The sequence below is a fragment of the Photinus pyralis genome, unplaced genomic scaffold (assembly GCF_008802855.1).
Source record: "Photinus pyralis isolate 1611_PpyrPB1 unplaced genomic scaffold, Ppyr1.3 Ppyr1.4_LG6, whole genome shotgun sequence".
NCBI lineage: Eukaryota > Metazoa > Arthropoda > Insecta > Coleoptera > Lampyridae > Photinus > Photinus pyralis.
This window is the reverse complement of record NW_022170663.1, coordinates 11,286,478-11,309,034: the sequence shown is the minus strand read 5'-3', so window position 1 is coordinate 11,309,034 and position 22,557 is coordinate 11,286,478. Positions and strand designations below refer to the sequence as shown.

The 22,557-nt window shown below is 36.1% G+C and overlaps 1 protein-coding gene across 2 annotated transcripts in view; it reads right to left on the bottom strand.

Moving 5' to 3' along the window:
• LOC116173581 overlaps positions 1–22,557 on the bottom strand; it is a 147,738-nt gene that overhangs the window by 61,177 nt on the left and 64,004 nt on the right. For both annotated transcript variants that reach the window (XM_031491184.1, XM_031491183.1), the window contains exon 6: positions 11,629–11,753. In XM_031491184.1, coding sequence (XP_031347044.1) covers positions 11,629–11,753 — 125 coding nt within the window. The remainder of the gene's footprint in view (positions 1–11,628; positions 11,754–22,557) is intronic.

Below are 22,557 nucleotides of genomic sequence, written 5' to 3'. Positions count from 1 at the left end.
CTGTAATTGGGCGCATGCCTGTTGAGGGCCCAAAACAAGAGAGGGATAATAAAATAAAATAAAATAAAACACTTTTAAGGATACTGATAAAGGCAACACTTCTTTCAGAATTTTTGAATTTAAACAGGCGATCAAGTATCACTCGTTCCTAAGAGATTTATCTGGTGATTACTCGAATTATCCCTTACGATTATTAGGGATTATTTAAGAAATCAAAAACCAAAATTATTAAGTCCGAAAATGCCTGTTGCCAAAGCGAAATCTCGAGCGGAAATGAGATATTTAAAATAGCGATTTTTTAAAAAATTGAACGTTATTATAGCCCCCCTGTGTTATAGATAATGCAAAAAGACACTCTACTTTTCAAATACACAAACAATTGTTACCCCTTGTTCCTTATTTGACCAACCAGAAACCACAGCTTGCAACTGACCTACGATCGCTGAGCCAGTGGATGAATTCTAGTATAACGCTTCTAATCCTTTTAACTACGAAGAAATCCCAAAAGCAGTGTTGGATTCCAGGGTAGAGGGACATTTCTATAGATCAGAAAGTTAAACAAAAATTGGCTGGACTTAATTTGACAGGAAAGGTGTCTACAATGGGATACTGTTATCATTCTGCAAAAACGCATTTCACTGGCTGATCAAACTTGTGGCTAGCGAGTGGATTACTCGCGGAAAGAGCCGTGGCGAAAGTTCTTGACGGAAAAGCTTATGGAAAGAGAATGAGAGCCCACAAGCTAATTTTACAAGGCTTTTGGAGACATCTGCACCCATTGCTCCTGGAGTGTCTACATGAACAAATTTTCCCAGAATTATTTAATTTCTCCAGTTTTCCATTTTTCATCTTTCTTGCAAAATAGATAAAATAGATAAAATAAAAACTTAGGATTTTTTAAGTTACTTAAAACCAAATTGATGAAATGGTTAACCTTTATTGAAGTAACTTACATTAGAGTTGAAACACGACTGGACTTTAATATGACAAAAACTTGCATAAAAAGACTCTGTTAACAATTGAAGTGACTGATTTGGATCTAAATAAATAATACTACGAACTGTGCTACAAAGAAAATGACTTAAAGTTAATGGGTTCTTATTGAATAAGTCCATCAGGATTACTGAATTCTGAAGAACTGAGTAAACTGCAATCCCTACTGAGAACCTTTCTCAGAAGGGCCTTTCCTGAAACTATTGAGATTGTCTGACAGAATTCGCGAAAAGTGCTAAGATAACATGACGTTTCATCTACTCCTTACGTGACTAACAAAGTGATTTATCCCTAAATACTTAATACCTACTTACAAAATAATCATATAAAATTACAACTCAACATTTACTCTGTGGTAGACTTACATTGATATCATCTTAAGTCTCCGTAAGTTAACAAGAAGAATACGACATGGAGTTTGGGAAAGCTATACCTTAGAGCGCTTGCAATCAAGAATGGGTTGTTGCTACGGTCAAGAAGAACCCGGGATATTTTAGATGAAGAGGCAACCATGCGAGTTATGGCAACATACAATCTTGGACATGTAAATGCATCGTCTACAATTGCAAAACATCGCGGGATTGATTTACTTCAAAAGATTGTGCGTCAAGGGGTAGTTATAAATCAAGACACTGGCACTACTGCAGTAACCTCTCAGGCCCAAACATAAGTTACTAACTTTAGCGGACATGATTATACGAGTCCGAAATTTTGTCGCAGATACTCAAGCTAATCCTAATCCGATCGATCACATAGGGATCGATGACGTTGGGATTACCTACGAGTCCGGAATTTTGTCGCCAGCACTCAAGCTTAATTTTAATTATACGAAACAACCGCCCGCTCGCCGATAAATATCGCCGACGTAACGTCACGTCCGCCAAAACGTCGCGCACCGTGTCTTGATAGCTGCATATGAGGGATTGATTTAAGAATATCAAGAATCAACAATCATGAGCTCTGTAGTCTCTACCTCCTTAGCTTCAATGAATGGCGAGCTTCGGTAAGCAAAAAAGGCCTCATTAGTAAAGGAGATTCTAAAAAAACATTGAGTGCCCATCAAATGTACTTTCCAGCCCAAAACGTAACTCAATTCTAATTATTAAAAATTTCGCTTTGGCAACAGAGATTTTCGGTCTCGGGAGGGGTCGAAATAGGGGCTAAAACCGGTTGCCAAAAAGTAATATAAAATGCCCCTCAAATTTTAAAGGTACCTTTACACTATCATACTTCTCATGTGGTTTGTCATATGATAAGTAACAAGCATTTAGATTTGTGTTTACACTATACTATTTTTGGTATTATGGTTGTCATAAGACAAATCATAAGGAAATAATATGGAAATAATACGTAAATCGTGGAATAGGGATGTTTCTATTTCTGCATGACAAATGACATGACTTATTTTAAATATCCAAGTGATCCCGCCCTTTTATGGTTACTTTTCGCATTTTGCTGTTGTACTTATCTGAAAAAGCTGAATATTTGAGTAAACCAGTAAACTTTTGATTATATCATTGATTATAGGTGTGTATAATCAATGATTATAGGTATATTAGTTACTGTTGAAAGAATAAATTACATAAACAATAAATCGAGCAATAAATATTTACGAGTATATTGGTATTTGGTTGTCTGGTTGTAGTGGTGTTTTCAGACACACATTGTCAAATAGTGTCTTGATTGGTAATTAACCCTTCAAATGTTTGGGGTAATCTTTCAAATAAGGGTACACTCATCCTTAATGTCGACCAAGGGGACGACTCTGTTTGCTTTGTTAATGAAACGCATAACGGAGAAATTATTTTTAAAATAATTGTTAAACTTTTTTCGTTAAAAATGTACTATGATTTTTGAGGCACTTTAGAAGTTCGCCTATTTGTGCTTTACAGGCGATTTTTTTGAGTTCTAAGTTAGCCTGAAGGTACTTTTTTGTTGAATACTTATTGTGATAATTAGCGATTTATTTTAATACAGAAGTTAACCGCACAAAATTGCTTATTTGCCAATTTATTTAAAATTTTGCGGGATCCCGAAAATACCGGGTTCCCGCGGGATTAACATCTAACGATCCCGCAAATACCGGGATTGAGATTTTGCTGCGGGATTGCATTCCCTAGCTGTAACTTTTGAACTAGTAGCCCAATCTTGGAACTGTTTGAAATTATGGATTCTACAGGCCACGTTCTATAAGAAAATTTTTTTTCCGGGTCGATCTGAGACAATTTTTTTTTCGAGCCTCAAAAAAAGGCATGTATAACCTTCCTTTTTTACCAAAAATCGACTGCACCAAAATTTCTCGGTAAAACACTTTTTCTTATTAATTTTGGTGCGTAGAATCCAAAACAATTCGTACTTTTTCGATCAGACTTCTCAATCAAAAGTTATAGACTGGAAACCAATTTCGAAAGAAAATTCAAAGGGCTGTAACTTTTGAACTAGTAGCCCAATCTTGGAACATTTTAATTTAGAGAAGTTATATAGGTTTCGTAACTTCTTGTATTAAAGTCATATGAAAAACCTGTCAAGTGTAAAGTAAAACATTGAAACTCATACGAAAAATATGTTGGTAGTAAATATCATATAACATATATAAAAAATCATGTGAGATATATTATAGTGTAAAGGTACCTTAACAGGAGGATTTTTTCGAATATTTAACGTGGTTATGTGTTTGTTGTCAAATTTATTAAAATCGTATAAATTCCAAAAGAAATGGATCTTTGATATTGAAGGATTCCGTTTTTAATTGATTTAGTTGTTTTCAATTTAAATAATTACGCAGGTGCAGGAACCGACTATCTTATGGTAATTTATACATTTACTTAATTTTGTTTAACATTTTCCAAACCCCAAAAACTACAACGGATTTTAGTCAAACTTGAAATTTAGAGTGGTCCCTGAAACATCTCAATCAATCAACCATCTCAAGTATTGGTTAAATCGGTCAATAAATTAGGGTACATTGGAAAGGCAACAAGATACGTAAGCATATAAATCAGTTTATTTACTTAGTCCTAAGAAAAACTGACAAGTTTAAACTTTAAAGATTAATCCCTGAAACGTGTAAACAAACAAATTTACCTGCGTGTCAAGACTTAGTTCAAATTAGGTATATTCATTTTGAGAAGGATTAAACAAAGAGCTAAGGGTTGATGAAACTGGTTATATCCTTACACCGGTTTATGCGACAATGGGGATTTTGAAATGATTATCTATACGAAGCCTATAGTAAATAGTGTTTAGTACTAGTAAAATGCAAATTTGACAAGTGGAAAGGAAAGTCCATACCAAAGATGCAATTTCGACGATTTAAATTGAGCAAAGATCATTGGACAGATATATCATTTTAAAAACCGTAAAATTTCATATTAAAAAATCAAATTTGAATGGGATAGTCACGAAAATAAAAAATAATAAAAGCAATAAAAAAAATTAATGAATTTTGTATTGAACCTTGCTTGTAAGTTGTATTTCAAAAATAAGGCATTGCCTTTTGCCAAATGCCAGTTCTGAAAAATGCCCTTTTTGTCGAAATGACCAGTGTGTGAGTGTAGAGAACAAGTTTATTTTAAACTAACACTTACGTATTTAATTAACATTTACTCACTCAGATTTCACTTAAAATTAAACCATTGCTTATTTACCTTTTATTTATTTATTTATTTTAAAACCACTTTACGATATAGGCACTTATCTCAAGTTTTCATTTCGCTCCGATTCGGTAATGTCATTGAATAGTAATTACCATTGAATAAATAGTGTTTTTATTCAATGGTAATGTATGTCGAAATACAAGCGCAATTTGGAGAGTGACAAAACGACTTTGTACGCCGTTGTCTAATTGTGTACAATAACGAATGTGTCGTAACAAACTAACGAACTTCTTGTGAAATCTAATTGTTTTAAAATGTCAAACTAACGTTAATATTGAACTCAATAAAATAACGGCCCCTTTGTAAAACACACCTGTTTTGAATTGGCGCAATTTGAGCACAGTCTTAAAAAGGAAGTGCCATCTATCAAGGTACTACAAACCTAAGCTATTGATCAAATTTAATTCACCAGTTATTGATTTTTTTGTTAAACAAGTAATCACTGAGGGAGCTTCTGTTTCAATGTTAGTACAATCATCTCACCATAGATGGTAAAAGTGTCACACACACACACACACAATACAGAAAAGTTAAAAAAAGGTAAGACTGATACATTCGCAAACATGGAGGCTCGATAATTAAATGATACTAGGACCCGTGGGGGCCAACAATGGCCCTGGATGATTGAGCCCTATCACAATCGCTTTGTGTGTTCCGTTCTCGAGATATAAGCAATGAAAGTTTTAACCCCGCCGTCAGGTACAGCTGATCTAGACCTACCCTCTTCCGAAGTGATGAAAGGTTTGATCTCATCGTCAGGCAGAACTGTGACTAAATTTTCCTTCACAACGGTGCTCGATGTCAAAATATTTCAATAACAAGACAACAAAAAGAATGATCTACAATAATAAGCTATAACAAAAGTTTCTTTCTAATGATTATAGTGTAATTTTGAAAATAGTTTATAAAACAAGCCTAATTTTACTGGAGTTATTTTAGGGACGATTTCTCAAATTAATCGCAATATTTGATATACCTACTTCGTTTCCAAACACCCTTACTTTGGATGTTTCTCCCCACTAAGTGACTTAAGAAAGAAAACCAAGTTTGAAAATTATTTACCAAAAAATAAAGCCTTCGTGTATAGGCACTGTTTAGTGGTGCTATTTAGGGGATGTTATCTGTAGAGCAATTGCAACATTTAATATAATTAGTGTCTAAACACCCCTAATTTGGATTTATTCAGTTCTAAAAAAAATAAACCCTACCTATACATTTTATTGGAGTTATTTAAGGGATGATGTGTGTAGATTTAATATCAATTGCAATATTTGATATACTTGGTGTCCATACACTCTTATTTTGAATCTGCTTGTTCCCGAAAGAGAAGCAAATATGAAAATTATTTCCAAAAAAAATAATATGTATATGCCCATATGTATCATTTTTAGTGACGTTATTTAAAGGATGTTATGTTTGGATTTAATATCAATCCCAACATTTGATATAATTGGTCTCCAAACACCACTAGTTAGGGTTTATTCATTTTTGCGTATTTATTGCTGGTCCGTTATTGCTAAATTATATGGGTTAGTGCATATACAACACTTTAAGCTAATAAAAAATGCAAATTCAAAGAAATTGAATATTCAAAAAAAAGGAAATGTAGATTCAGAAAAATTGATAAAATTTTCAGGTCTAAAGAACTGGATAAATTAAAAAAATACACCAGCAGAGAACTAAACATTCATAAAAATATTAAAACCCATGTTTATCTTAGTAGGTATCTGCTTAAGCTTTCTAATGCATTTTCACACAATTGCCATCCTAACACCGATTTTGTATTTTTTTCGCAAAAAAACTATTAATGCTATGTGTGGACAATTTTTTTATAGTTGGACAAATAACACAAATAAAAATGTTCACATATCCCAACAAGAACTGGTCCATAAATCACACAAAGACTATTTCAGCAGACCAATTCGGTCAAAGTTGATTACACATATGCAAAACGGGCACAGTACTGCGAAAGAGACAACTTCCCAAAAAAATGTAACAAAATAACTATGATGAGAGAGCAAGGGTCACTACTTTTATACTAGATTGCACCCACAATTCAATCTAAGATTTAAAAATGACCCGATAGATGAAACGCATTAAAGGTTCATGTACTCCTCCATCATGCCACCACGCGTGTACGATCTATAGTTTTCTAAAAGGAATTGCGTGAAGCACGAAAATCTAATAAAATATAGGCGCTATAAACGAAAAGTTGCCCATTTTCAACTTTACCTGTCTCTTTTATTAAACTTGCACCCCCTAAATTTATATTCATTTCCTTCCCTATGCGTGTTATGTCTGATTTGATGGGTGTTCGCCTCCATTGAAATTGAGATCGAAGACTGTGTTAGTTAACGCCTACGCGGTGTTTACAATACATAGCTGTAAGGTAGGTTGCCTACCCATGAATTAACTAACACGTGGTATCTCCGCCTTTCAAATAATGAATTATAGGCTTTAACGCGTTTACTATCATTTAAAAAAACAATTTTTCTATGTTAAGATAAAAAGCTAAACAAACATTTCTTATAGAAACCTTTATCAACAATTACTGTAATGTCATAATGTCAAAGCAATAATTATTTGTCTAGATTAAATTAATAAATCACTCATAATTTAGTTTTTCATGTTTTGTACTTATTTTAAGTTTCTACTAACCATGCTGCCTTCAGTTCGGATCTTCAATTGTGAAGCCTATGGGGCCACTACCTTTCATTTTTTTATTCGCTTAGATGTTGTGTGCTGACGATTGTAGTGTACTCAACTTGGTCAGCCAGTATTCCATTCTTAGAATTTGTTTTTCCAATGTCAATTGCTTCGGAATTCATCAGTGGTCCATTGCAATGTTATGAACTTAAAATTGCCGCCTGTTGTGATAGATCAGCAAATGGAACAACTCAGCGTCTCTTCCTTCTTTAATTCTATTTTTAAACTTAGTGACCCATTGAAAAACACTCAAATGAGCTATAAAAGTTTCACTCTTGGAACGTCATTAAAAAAGATGGCAGCTTGACATTGTAAATCTAATAAATTTTAGAGCAGTGTTGTGCATCGTCAATAATCGACAAAGTTGAACCTCTCACTGAAAACAAATCCACTTTTTAAGTTCAAAGTTTCTTTTTCAAGAAATGAGGTGCCAAGTAAAATGTAAGTGTTAATGAAGCACGAAAATAAAGTTAGCGGTAGAGGGGACCAAAACAACGATTTTTTTCTTGGTTTCGTTTAGGAGCTCAGTCTCAAAACTTAACTTTTCTTAGCACCCTCAAAACGTAAGATTTTTGGTTTGCCCTTTCCGATTTTAGAAACATTTTTTCAAATTCTATCCCAAGATGACGTACCTCTAAAAGAAACATTACGTCGCTAAATCAAGATTTCATGGTTTGAAATGCATGGCGTTGTAAACAGTAGTGAATAATTTAAAAACGTGAAATCTTTAGCGACGCTTTGCAGCGCGGAATCTCGTCACGTCGCCAAGTTTAGTGCAACGCAAGTGAAAATCGACCTTAAATCGTAACAGGAAAAAAATATTTAAATCTTTTTGGACGCTCTGAATACGGTCAACTCCAAGAGAACACCCGAAAGCTTTCAAGCAAATCCTCAAACAATTAATGTACCTATCTTCTTCAGAATTCAGTATTATTTTTCAAAGAAGCGCAATTTTCTACAGCAGCAGTGGACATAAGACTAACTTGTAAATTCGAAAATGCAACCTTTTCTCAAATTCACTCTCTGAGTTTATCCCCAACACGCGCTCGTTCAGAACTTACTTACTTCAAGGAACATTTCACGTTCAGCCCCCCGTTCGCCCCAACTAAGTTGATCCCCTGGAATATCTACCTCCAAAATTCCCGCTCCCACAGGAGAATTCGCCCACGTCGCATCGGAATAGAGGCTTAGAAAAGTGGCCCAGGTAAATTTTTCCCTAAACATTTACCTCCGAAATTTTCACTCTCAAGGAAAATTTCCCCCCACGTAGAATACTCGCTTACCAGGAACTTGAGTCAAGAAATTTCACGTTTTATAAAACTCCTCCCTTTTAAACCTTCCTCTATGTAAATTTATCCTCGCATTTGCCTCCAAAACTTTCGCCCACACCAAAATAGTCGCTTACCAGGAGCTTAATGTTACAACACCCCCAAATAGAATTTATCCATTCATATGCATATTTTTGCACATATATTGCTAACTTCACAAGAAATATGCAAAATCTATTGCTGGTCGGTTATTGCTACCTTCACACGACTGAAGTTACTACAGATGAAGACAGATTGAGATCGTTAGTTATTTTTTACATTCTTTTGTACATTGTTAAGGTGATTTACCTAGTGTAGGAACAGAAAAAAAATAAGTCTATCTGACAATTAATTTCTACCGAAAAAAAGAAATTTATATAGACTACCTAATAGATAAGTTAAGCTGAAACATGAAAAACAAGCACTAAAAATGTTAATATTTATAGGCACCTACCTATTATCCCTCCAGCTCCTTAGGGCCCTAGGCTGCAGCTCAATATACCTTGTTGATGGTCCGTCATTAACCAGAAGATTAAAAAAAAATGAATATGGCTCTTCCACGCTGATGCAAACTGGTAAACCTGACCTAATATTTTTCAAAATACATACCGTTCAAAATAAGGCTTGAATCATAATTATATGTCTTACCACTACATAGACAGATGCAGTTCAGATATTTTGACGTCAAAACATATGAATTTAATGGGGCTATTGTCTGTAATATGACGTTCTCAAGAATACCGAACAATTTTTCGACATTTTGAGGTATTAACAGACTCTGAATAAATTAAAAGTCAACATCCAGCCTCCTCCTCTAAAATTGGGACACCGATGTGTGTTAAAGCACACGTAGAAAAGTGATGTTGTGCTGTAAGGTCGAAATCAGGAGACTAAATCAACATTCAGCCCCCCCCCCCTCTACAATGGGGATATCATGGGGCACATATAGACAATAGTTCGCACTTTTCTGCAAAAACGACGCTCTTGTGTGCTTTTATTATATGGGTCGCTCGAGCAAAAATTTGCACCTCTCGAGAAGATGCGATGAAAGGCCTGATGAAGATGTTTTCTTTTTGTAAATTTTCTGAAAAGATTTAAAGCTTTCCTTATACCTGTTTCAGCGACAGCTTAGATCCGCGCCGTTTAAACGATTTCGGCGGTTTTTACATCACTGCATATAAGGCTAAATTCCTTTCCCTCCCCAAGAAAAATCAAGCATTCGCTAGCCTAAGGCGGACTCAAATATCTGTATACGATTTTTACTACAGAATAATACTTCTTGCTATAATTACTCAATTAGACTTGGGAGGTCCCCTGGTTAAATCGAATGCACATTATGGACGATAATGGTACTTTTTTAGGATTTTATGGATGCAACTAATATTTAAACCCTAAACATGGGAATCTACTAAAAAGAAAATCCGAAAGAAATGGTATCATATCAATGTAATGGAAATCACTCAGAAACTGTTAGAGATAGCTATAGGAAAATGTCAACATATGCAAATTTTGATTCTCTAGCAAATGCAATAGTAAGAAAACGGGCATTTCATTTGAAAAAAACTGAACTTTTTTTAAGTACACTAAAAGCACGCCCTATTCTTTCTCTATGCATGTAACAATGGGTTGCCATAACTACACCCGTTTTTAAGTACTCAATCAAGATACCGTCTGCATCCGTTATTTTTTTAAGTCAAGATAAAAACCATAAATGGTAGACATCGACCTGTGGATATCAAAAGAACTGAAATTTCAGGTAGAATACACAAATGCAATAAAAAATAGGGACTTCAAATTAAAACAACGAAGTTTACTAGCTACTTCCCGTATTTCCGAAAGTGCCACCATTTTGAAAGTATTTTACATCGATTTTAAAAGTAACTCTTAAGTGCCTATTTCACTCTCCCAGAAACGTTCAACTAAAGCTCCCAAAAAACATCCTGTATGTATTTTGCAAGGTTAAAATAAACGCTCGTTAAAATACTGGTAATACTGAGGACCCTTGGTTATTCCATTGTATCGGTTTATTTAGTGACAAAGTGATGGAAATGTATATTCGTTCCCAGACGTTTGCGAGCCTTGTTTATATGAAATGAAAAGGTAGGTTCGTCCTACGATGTACTTATACAGAAATTTAACAACTGCAACTGACAGTAACGACACAAAATATTAAATACTGACACGCGTGTTATTCGAATCAAAATAATTCCTGTTTGTCTTTAAGCGTTCATCAATTATTCAATAGTGGAAAATCAATAGGCGGAGTTTTATTGGAAACCTATAAATCTGCAATTTTTTTTAGTAACAAGACACCCCTTGTTTTATTTTCGGATTACTCGTATCTTTTTTTTGCAGTCTGCAGTTACAGTGTTGACTACCGAGTTCGTCATGGATGAAATATAACGACGAGGTTCATAAACTACAACCTTGTCTTGTTGCGTTTGTTTACTTGTAACTGTACCTTTAACCGTGTTTACGGAATCTCTGATAATTGACTGAAACATTTTTGTGCCAAACTGCCGACACTAAAACTGAGCTTTGCTTTAATTAAATTGTAGCATTGCGTCAAGCGCATACACGGTGCAAATCCCAAAAAAAAATCCGGAAAATTTGCAACCAGCAAGCGAGATGATTAAATGAGGAGCCTAATTAAAATCTTGTATAAGTACTAAATTCGGTCTTGCTTGACTTTGTAAATAAACACCTAGTGAATACACCGTGGTGCCCCTTGGCTAAATTACTCAATAATATAACATTTCAAAATGGCATTTGCGGTATTTGTCCACTGTTATTTGCTTTTCCGAAACTGAAAAGACAAATAAATGTCGTAACTCGGCAATTAAAAGTGTATCTCACAATACAGGAAATAAGTTTCCGCCATTCAAATTTAAATATTAACATTCTGTTGGATACTTTCTCACATTCTATATACGCATCTTCCTCGTAAACAATAAATTCTTACTTACTTTATGCTCCAAAATTTTATTTTCTAGTTCAGTCTTGCTCCATTTGACCCTAAAAACCAAAGGCTTTAGGCGCGTTTCTGTACTTTTCATCCACGTACGCAATCTCTTCAGCTCGTGCTCCACATCTAAAAAAAATGACGAAATTTAAACACACACGAATTTAGTGCATCAGAAAATGGTTCGTCGGGATTATACATGCATGCGTACAACCATTGAGAGCAACGCTGAAGAGTTTTTTTGTAGCTATTTTGGTCGGAATGTCTTCAGCCATTCCGACCTCAACAGTGACATTTGTTTTTAGCGCTTAGTTATATTTAAATTAAGCCTATTTGTCAAATTCATTTAAACGATTAGGTTATGTACTGATATTTCTTTAATTAGTAGACCAATTACATGAAGAAATTGTTCCACTAGTTGTCGATGTACATTTCCGTGAAATTAAGATGTATTGACTAAAAATAAGCTCACGGTTAAAAAGAAGGGTATTCATTCTAACGTGGGGAGAGTAACGCATTTAACTCAAAAAGCTCTTGTCACTTTTTTTTAGCTGTTATTAGCGCTCGCGTGGAAGCTATTAATGACGACGAAAATAACTAGGGAATTTGATCGATACTATACGCACACAGTGGATTGATAACTGCGGTTAAGCATTAAACGTGTCGAAGATAAAACGTAATTACGGTTTGTTTACGAAGGGGCGATTTTTATCGATAGATATATGCACGAAATGCGTATAATCTCAAAACCCCACCAAATTTGATTTCAGTAGTTGGTTGCCGAAATTGATCAAAATTATAAATTATCAACTCCAAATCTTAAAATACGTAAAAATTTGTCTAGAGAATAGGCGATTTAATTTTAAAAAAAAAGGCATCGTTTTAACCGGATTGGTAGAAACAATTGTCCCAATAATTGTAACCATAACAAAATCTACCATAACCCGGTTAAACCGGTTGAATTTTCGTAAATCCCCAAAATTGTAAACGTTTTATATAAAGCACAGTTATTACCTTATTAGTTCGAGAGCTCGGAATAAAATTCAGCAATGACATTTTACCAAAGGTTTGTGCCCAGGGGCGGACTGGCCCGGGGGGGGGGGGGGCGATTGCCACCTAGCCTGTAGATCATAATGGCCCGTTGGAAATTTATAAGTATGTGCTGTATTTAGTTTCTTGCACTATTAATAAATTATTAACACGTTTCTCTAATTGGGGTTGATGTTAGGTTGTTAAAAAATTCTGTTTTAATTGAAGTGTTTTACAATGAATTTATCATTTTTTGTCGTAGTATTTTGAAAGTGCTGAAATACAATGATAGGCGACGCACCTCGTGTGGATTGTATATTTTGTTACTTTTAATTATCAGCTGCAATTAAAAAAAAACTGTATGGTAATTGATTTTCGAGAAAGGAGTACTTTAAAATGTTTTTGTGGTGCACCTCAGAGCTAACCCCCCCCCCCTCGCCACCTTCATTACTACACTAATACTTTAATGGCCCGTAAGTACCCAGTCCGCCCCTGTGTATATAATTTCTCGGGAAAACGCTTTTTCTTATTAATTTGGGTGCGTAGAATCCAAATCAATTCGTACTTTTTCGATCAGACTTCTCAATCAAAAGTTATAGACTAGAAACCAATTTCGAAAAAAAAATTCAAAGGGCTGTAACTTTTGAACTAGTAGCCCAATCTTGGAACTGTTTGAAATTATGGATTCTACAGGCCACATTCTATAAGAAAATTTTTTTTCCGGGTCGATCTGAGACAATTTTTATTTCGGGGTTCAAAAAAAGGCAGTGTATAACCTTCCTTTTTTACCAAAAATTGACTGCACCAAAATTTCTCGGGAAAACACTTTTTCTTATTAATTTGGGTGCGTAGAATCCAAATCCTTTTTCGATCAGACTTCTCAATCAAAAGTTATAGACTAGAAACCAATTTCGAAAAAAAATTCAAAGGAACTGTTTGAAATTTTGGATTCTACAGGCCACATTCTATAAGTGGATTGATAAAGACACTAAACCTTCTTTATCAATCCACTTAGTCAATATCACCCCGTTTTGAGTCGTTATAAGATGGATAGCTACCAACACATTCTATAAGAAAATTTTTTTTCCGGGGCCATCTGAGACAATTTTTATTTCGGGGTTCAAAAAAGGCCATGTATAACCAGGGGCGCACTGGCCCGGGGGGGCGGGTGGCGATTGCCACCTGGCCTGTAGATCATAATGGCCCGTTGGAAATTTATAAGTATGTGCTGTATTTTGTTTCTTGCACTATTAATAAATTATTAACACGTTTCTCTAATTGGGGTTGATGTTAGGTTGTTACAAAATTCTGTTTTAATTGAAGTGTTTTACAATGAATTTATCATTTTTTGTCGTGGTATGTTGAAAGTGCTGAAATACAATGATAGGCGACGCACCTCGTGTGGATTGTATATTTTGTTACTTTTAATTATCAGCTGCAATTTTAAAAAAAACTGTATGGTAATTTATTTTCGAGAAAGGAGTACTTGTTAAAATGTTTTGGTGCACCTCAGAGCTAACCCCCCCCCGCGCTACACATACTTTAATGGCCCGTAACCTATGCAATTCCACCTGGCCCGCAGTTACCCAGTCCGCCCCTGTTTGTGCCCTTTAAATTACAAGCTAATACTCATGTATTGCGTCTCTGCTTACTGGATATTAATATTGCCATAGAAATTAATAGACAATTGTAAAAACCGATCTTGTATTGGTCAATTTTTTCTTCGACCCGAACAATAATCAGATAACACGCTATTAGGTAAGCGACTCATTAACAATAGGTACATATACATAGTATGGTATAAGCTCTCCGTGAAAATAGCAGAAAATCACAGCCTCTAAAAACCCGAATGACCATTGAGTCTGCTAGGGTCTTATAGACTTGCAATGAGATTCGCCGGCTGTAATCAACCCTTAAGCATTAAAAAAATTAATATCAAACGCGTGCCATTCATACTTAGCAATTACCCCAACGCACATTCATACTTGGTAATAAAGATATTTACCCCAAGGTGAAACAACAAGTTGGGGTCTCATCGTCTTGCAATAGCATGGGGTGTAATCAACCCTTAAAGCATTTAAAAAAAATGAATCAGAAGAGCACATTCATACTTAGTAATACAATTGCTCATCCCAACACGAAACAACCGCTACATGTATATGAAAGATGCACAATTTTTGTAAGAAAAGAGATCGCTTCGGAGATGCGACCACCATTTCCACATCGAAGCCGTACCCTCATCCAATAAGTACATCATCGACGAACAGGTAGAGCGAGACCAATTTTTTGTCAGTTCGAACCCAGTATCGCCCATCATATTCGGCCAAGCTTGGCCAAATTAAACAAAAGGCCGTACTAGACTACGAACGATGCTTTAACCATTGGGGAACAATCCAACGCCGCACGATCCACTGGTCCAGAGAAACCTCGAAGGATGTCCAGTACGGATTTCCACAGCCGCTAGACAAGGTACTACAAGGGTTGATTACACCCCGCGAATTCCATTGCTAGTCAATGTGATCCCAACATTTGTAAATGTGGAATTACGTCAGAAATGGGGACGGTTCAATTGGCGTGTTAGTTGTTTACCGTACCTGTATAGCAATAATACATAACGTTTACATTTCAAACTAGGGGAGTTTCGCTTTTGTCGTGTGTAGACTGTAGTTCCTACGCACAGTTTTTTTGTTTTACGTGGAGGTTGGCACTATTATTGAGAAGTATGGTGCTCTGCTGATGCAAGCTTTTGCTATGAATTTATTAATGTTTTAAGGGTTGATTACATCCCGTAAACTTCATTGCAAGTCAATAAGACCTAATTTTTTGTTTTAGGATGGGGGTAAGCACTTTTATTCAGAAGTATGAATGTGCTTTTCGGATTTGCTATGAACTGTTTTAATGCTTTAAGGGTTATTTACACCCCATGAATCCCATTTCAAGTCGATTAGACCTTACGTTGTTGTTTCGCGGTGTGAATGAATGTGCCCTTCTGAGTGTTAGCATATGAAATACCTTTAGTTGTGTTAGGTAGTAAATAGGTAATTACATGATAATAATTCATACAAATCCCTTGCTAAATTCTAATGGCTGTAAAAGCAAACGTTTTCTTCCAAAATGATCGGTTGAAACATTGAAATATCTTTTTTTGCGAAAATCGACGCTATTCTGCAAATGGATAAGACGTGACGAAGCTGAAATCCAATTTTATTTGTCATATATGTAGAATCTGTAAGTGTGTATTATTGAAGGCGAAGTTTTCGAGCGCACTGGTCACAATGGACATTCCAAAGATAAGTTGATACGATCGACTTATGTGGCGATGGTTTCGTCGAAGTCCGATCCCTACTTCCAAAGTCCAAGTACCTATCATTTTTCACACGATCTGACCCGTTCCCATATTTATCGAGCCAATACAAACATGTTTGATATTCGCATAATTTCTAAAGCCTTTCTTTATACAACAGTTTGATGAAGCTTATAACTCCCAATGGGCAAACTGACTTCTTTTCTCATCACATTTACGTTTACATTCACCAATAACTGTACAGTAGAAGATATCTCATTGTGATTATAAATGTTATTTGACAGCTAACATTTAAAGGAAATTGAATGGAATGTAAAGCAGGAAGTCGAGAAACGCAAAAAAGCACTTTAAAAATTAGTGTAGCGTACGTTTACTTCAATCAAAACACATATAGGTATTTGTCTTAATTGAATTAATTATCTCAAGTAGATAATTCCGGTTTGAATATTTAAGTATGAAAGTACTGTCGATCTCGATCCAATTCTCATGTTTATAATCATATAAATTGACGGTAACGATGAGCATAAATTTATGCGATAGTTAACTGTTGAGAGCTTATGATAAATTTGAATGAAATAAGGTCAACAATTTTCAATCTGTGCATTCCCTTCACATATAAAAAAAGGAGAAACCTCAGACTTCTATTTACAACGGCCAAAAAATTATCCGAAGTAGACGTGGCGGAATGTGGACAAAATGAAACTTATATCTTTGAAAAGTTGAATATTGCACCTTTCGTGTGCATTCTATTCCGGCAACACGCGCAACCGGCCCAAAAATAGCTAAGCTGCGCCTGTTATAAAATATTTTTAAATTTTGAAAAGCGAAATCGTAACTGTAACATCTACTTAATCACTTCGTTAAGTTACTTAATATATTATTTCCCTATTTTTGTTTGACCACGTTATGTATAGGAGTTTTGACCTCACAGGCATTTATATAGTATTTCTCAGTTATTTTTGGGACAACTATTCACGTGCAACTGTCTTTTATTATTTTTTCATCTTTATGGCTTCTTTATATAATGATGCCCGTTTTAAAATAAGTAGAGTACCGTGTGGTCGGGCGAAACTCTTCAAAATCACCAAATTAAATAAACTTTTGTCGGCAGTCTTTCATTAGCAAGTCGCCGGTGTAAAATTCCCATTAGCGTTTACAAGGAACGGAAGTTGCGATTTATTAGTAGACTTTTTCACCGCAAAGAGAGTCTATTTCCATCAGTCACAATAAAATTTATTAGCATCGAATCCTGAAAATTGTCAAAAGTGAAGCATCAAACGTTTGGTTGCGGAAGTAACAAGTATTTTAAGGTTCGTGAAGTATCGATCTTGAAATTCTTAGTTTTTTACTATAAAACAAGCTTATTTCGTGCCGTATTGTGCCGTATCATACACATTGTGACTTTCGAGTTATTCAAATTTATGGAATGCGACTCCAAATCAATGATGTGAAATTTTAAATCTTTCGAAACTGAATTTTGTAAAATTTTGAAAATGAAGTTCAATTCCATTTTGTGAAAGCAACCTTTCCGACGAGTGGGGATGATTAATTGTACAATTTTTGAAACTAAACTAAATATAGCCTGGACACGAAATCTGGGTGTCCAATTTCGCATAATTTTAATTCGAGGAATTCAATGGTAGCGCCAGAAATATAATCCGGATAGGGGAAGTCCGTCAAAAGCGGCATTTTTTACAAAATGGCAGACTTTTGGTCGAATTATATTTCTAAGGCAGACCAGGTCGTGTAAGGTGTCTAGATTTATGTTTTTGGGCTCAGGGAATTCATTTATGCTAACAAAACCTACGGGCATCGGAAGTGCATGAGAGACTTCACTACCAACCTTTCTGATGACGCCACGCAGGGGCGGACTGGGTAACTGCGGGCCAGGTGGAATTGCACAGGTTACGGGCCATTAAAGTATTAGTGTAGTAGTGGTGGTGGCGGGGGAGGGGGGGGAGGCTCTGAGGTGCACCACAAAAACATTTAACGTACTCCTGGGTCTAGGACACTTCGCCGAATGCCCACAACGCCGACACGATTTTTTGAAGGTCCATATCGCCGACTAGGGACACTACGCCGACCGTGCCCACATCGTCGACAAGTGTGCAAGGGACACAACGCCGACCATGCCCACTTCGCCGACGGACACTACGCCGATCGTGCCCACATTGCCGAAACGTGTGCAAGGGACACTAAGCCGAACGTGACCACAACGCCGACTGTTCGAAAATCCAGGCCCCTCATACTCTGTCCAGTGTATGAGTTTGCATTTTAAAAAGTTTTAAAAAACATGTCCTAAACCTACAAATAACCTAATATCCAAAGCTGCTTTGCTTCACACTCCGTCCAGTTTGATTAAGAATTTTCGTATGAGTCTGTAGTTCGAAAAAAGTTTAAAAAAATATTCTGAACCTACAATAACCTAACGTCAAAAGCTACTTGGTGTTGCACACCGTCCAGCTTGATTAAGAAGTGTTGTATGAGTCGACGTTATGGTCACGTTCGGCTTAGTGTCCCTTGTTCACTTGTCGGCGATGTGGGCACGGTCGGCGTAGTGTCCGTCGGCGTAGTGTCCCTAGTCGGCGATATGGACCTTCAAAAAATCGTGTCGGCGTTGTGGGCATTCGGCGAAATGTCCCGGCCTCGTACTCCTTTCTCGAAAATCAATTACCATACAGTTTTTTTTTAAATTGCAGCTGATACTTAAAAGTAACAAAATATACAATCCACACGAGGTGCGTCGCCTATCATTGTATTTCAGCACTTTCAAAAAATGATAAATTCATTGTAAAACACTTCAATTAAAACAGAATTTTTTAACAACCTAACATCAACTCCAATTAGAGAAACGTGTTAATAATTTATTAATAGTGCAAGAAACTAAATACAGCACATACTTATAAATTTCCAACGGGCCATTATGATCTACAAGCCAGGTGGCAATCGTCACCCGCCCCCCCGGGCCAGTGCGCTCCTGGTTATACACTGCCTTTTTTTAAACCACGAAATAAAAATTGTCTCAGATCAACCCGGAAAAAAAAATTTTCTTATAGAATGTGGCCTGTAGAATCCATAATTTCAAACAGTTCCAAGATTGGGCTACTAGTTCAAAAGTTACAGCCCTTTGATTTTTTTTTCGAAATTGGTTTCTAGTCTATAACTTTTGATTGAGAAGTCTGATCGAAAAAGTACGAATTGATTTGGATTCTACGCACCCAAATTAATAAGAAAACGTGTTTTCCCGAGATATTTTGGTAAAAAAGGAAGGTTATACACAGAGGCGGACTGGGTACTTTACTTACGGGCCATTAAGCCATTAAAGTATTAGTGTAGTAATGAAGGTGGCGAGGGGGGGGGGTTAGCTCTGAGGTGCACCACAAAAACATTTTAAAGTACTCCTTTCTCGAAAATCAATTACCATACAGTTTTTTTTTAAATTGCAGCTGATAATTAAAAGTAACAAAATATACAATCCACACGAGGTGCGTCGCCTATCATTGTATTTCAGCACTTTCATGCTACGACAAAAAATGATAAATTCATTGTAAAACACTTCAATTAAAACAGAATTTTTTAACAACCTAACATCAACCCCAATTAGAGAAACGTGTTAATAATTTATTAATAGTGCAAGAAACTAAATACAGCACATACTTATAAATTTCCAACGGGCCATTATGATCTACAGGCCAGGTGGCAATCGCCACCCCCCCCCCCCGTGCCAGTCCGCCCCTGACGCCACGCGCCGTGAAAACCAAGATATTCCAAAGTTTTAAGTATTTAAATATTGAAGGTTCTATAGTAGGTAAACTATATCGAATTAAAGTATAAAATATCCTTACCCTTGGTGTGAGCAACCCCCATACACTTTTGGAATGCAGGGGAACAGTGACAGTCAATCTTGCCGGCAACTGCATCAGCGAAGGGGGATGTAGCCTGTTTCGCAGCGACAGCTGTCCAGAGTACGGACTGCCTTCCATACCTATGGCCGCTTGGACAACAGAATATTCTATTGTCTGACTTCAAGAGTCCATACTCATCCTTCAGGACTTGTAAAGTTTCCCTTTACATGGTTTTTACAACCCCAGATGTAGCCAGCGACATACGCCGCTCTCTTTATGTGTTCCTCCAATGCAGCACGGGTTGGGGGAATTGAAGCAAGATGCTTATTTTCTGAAGCAAACATTTGTTTTCGTTCCGCATTTATACCTGGAAGTAACGTTTAAAAAATAAGTATATTATACACCGTGCTTGATTTTCTCAGTGAAATTTGAAGGAAAAACACTTACCTCTGATTCCCGCCCGCCATACAGTTACTGTGGATTTTTCCGCGTCCGCGTATATACTGTAAAACTGATTTCAGCTTGAGGGTTGGAAATCTCCTTAAATGCAGCTGTAAAGGATTCGTTCTATGCTTCCCACACAGAACGCGTGCCCCTGCCGCAAAAAAATTATCCTTTACTGCTGCCTTTAAGGAGATATTCAACTCGCAAGTTGAAATTAGTCTTACAGTATACGCGGACGTGGAGAAATTCACAATAAAACTGTATGCTGTGCGCATAGAATCATCAGAGCTAAAATTGTTTTTCCTTCAAATTTCACTGAGAAAAGCCAAGCACGGTATTTTAGGCGTCTTTTCCAATTATAAATGCGGCAATGAAACAAATATTTGCTTCAGAAAGTAAGCACCTTGTTTTAATTTCCCCAACTCGTGCTGCATTGGACACAGAGAGAGCGGCGTAAGTCGCTGGCCACAAATGGGGGCTGTGCAAACCAGGTAAAGGGAAACTCTACAAGTCCTGAAGAATGGGGATGGACTCTTGAAGTCAGACATTAGAAGGCTCTGTGGTCCAAGCTGTCACAGGTATGGAAGTCAGTCGGTGCTCTGGACAGGTGTGGCTGCGAGACCTTCTGTTTTTGTTTTGTTAATGTGTATTTTTATTAAATAAAATATTATTATAAGTTTGTAATATATCAAAACTTTGGAATATCTTGGTTTTCACTGAGTACGACGATTTCAGAAAGTGTGGTAGCCGTGGCAGGGAAGCCTCTCATGCACTTCCGATGCCTGTAGTAGGTTATTTTTGTTACCATAAATGAATCCACTGACACCAAAAGCATAAGTCTAAACATTTTCTAAAATGGCGACTTTTGGCGATTTCCTCTATCCGGATAAGATTTCTGACGCTACCATTGAATTCCTTGGGTTAAAATTATTCGAAATAGACACCCAGATCTCGTCTCTAAGCAATAAACAAATAAAATTAAATATTTAGTTTTTTCAAAAATTTTACAATTAATTACCCCCACCCCCTCTAAAATCTACCCACCCGTAAAATATCACGTGTTCTTCGGGCCAAATCGTCTAAATGGTTCTAAAGAACAGCTGTACCAAGTGACACCTTGGTATCACAAAATGCAGTACCTTGCAAGAATTGCGGCTACGCTAGTAACAAACAAGTACAAAACATCAGTCATGCCGTAACAGTTGACCAAAATTCCATCCCCTAATTCATAAATACGTAATATGAAATTGTTTTCCGACCTTCGACGTAAATGCTATCGATTCCTTGGTAGTAGATTTCCAGCACAATTAATCGGAATAGATAACCCCTTACCTATTCTTTTAACAAAAAGAGAAAGCATTTCACGCACGTCAAATGCAATTGACAAGAAAGTTGCTAACAAGGAAAGGAGCTTACCTAAGACATATTAGGGGCATTTTTACTCATTAATAAGACACTATCATGCATCGATCCCGTACCGTTATGAGTGACGTGCATTTATACCTATTATTTATTACCTTTTAAGTCATAGTGCAATCCTTCTTCTGTGCGAATGCTTATTACCGTAAATGAACATTGCATATGCTAATGATAAACTTTTATTCTAACGCGAGGCTTGCGCGTCGTTTAACCGTTTTGATGAGCGGATTATTACAGAGGAAACGTGCATCATTTTCATTGCAGCCTATAGCTAGGACAAAAAACTTCTTGACATTTTAATAGAAAGTGCTTGAAGTCTGATTAGGGCACTTAAAAGGATATAGGCGAAAACAATTAGAGAAGGTATTCCATTTATCGAGAGTATGAAGGTGTATCATGAAATTTAGTTTCTGAAATGTGCGTTTATAGCATTTGGATAAATGCGTTGCGAGATATAGAAAGAATTTTTTCAAAATAATTCAAATATTTCTTATTATAACTCAATTTAATTATTTGTTATATTTATGTTTCTTTGTTTAAATACATCGTCAAACATACCCCATTCATGTAACACTAATTCCCCCTAAAAAATTAACAACGAACAATACCAAAAAATACCGTAGACACACACTGTTCCATATATCCCATTTGCTAACAGATTAAACTTGCGTCGATATCGATCAATAAATAGAAAGTTATCAATATTGTTTTCCATTTTTATTAATTCTTATTATTAAGGACTATTATTTTATCTTGGAGTACCTAGTTGTCTTCTTAACCTACAATGAATGTTTACTTGACCGAAGTTATGTTGCACTGTGCTAGGGCATATCTCAAAGAACTTTTTATTCCTTTTTTTAATGAACCGGGTGACGTTGTCATTCCAAGCTCG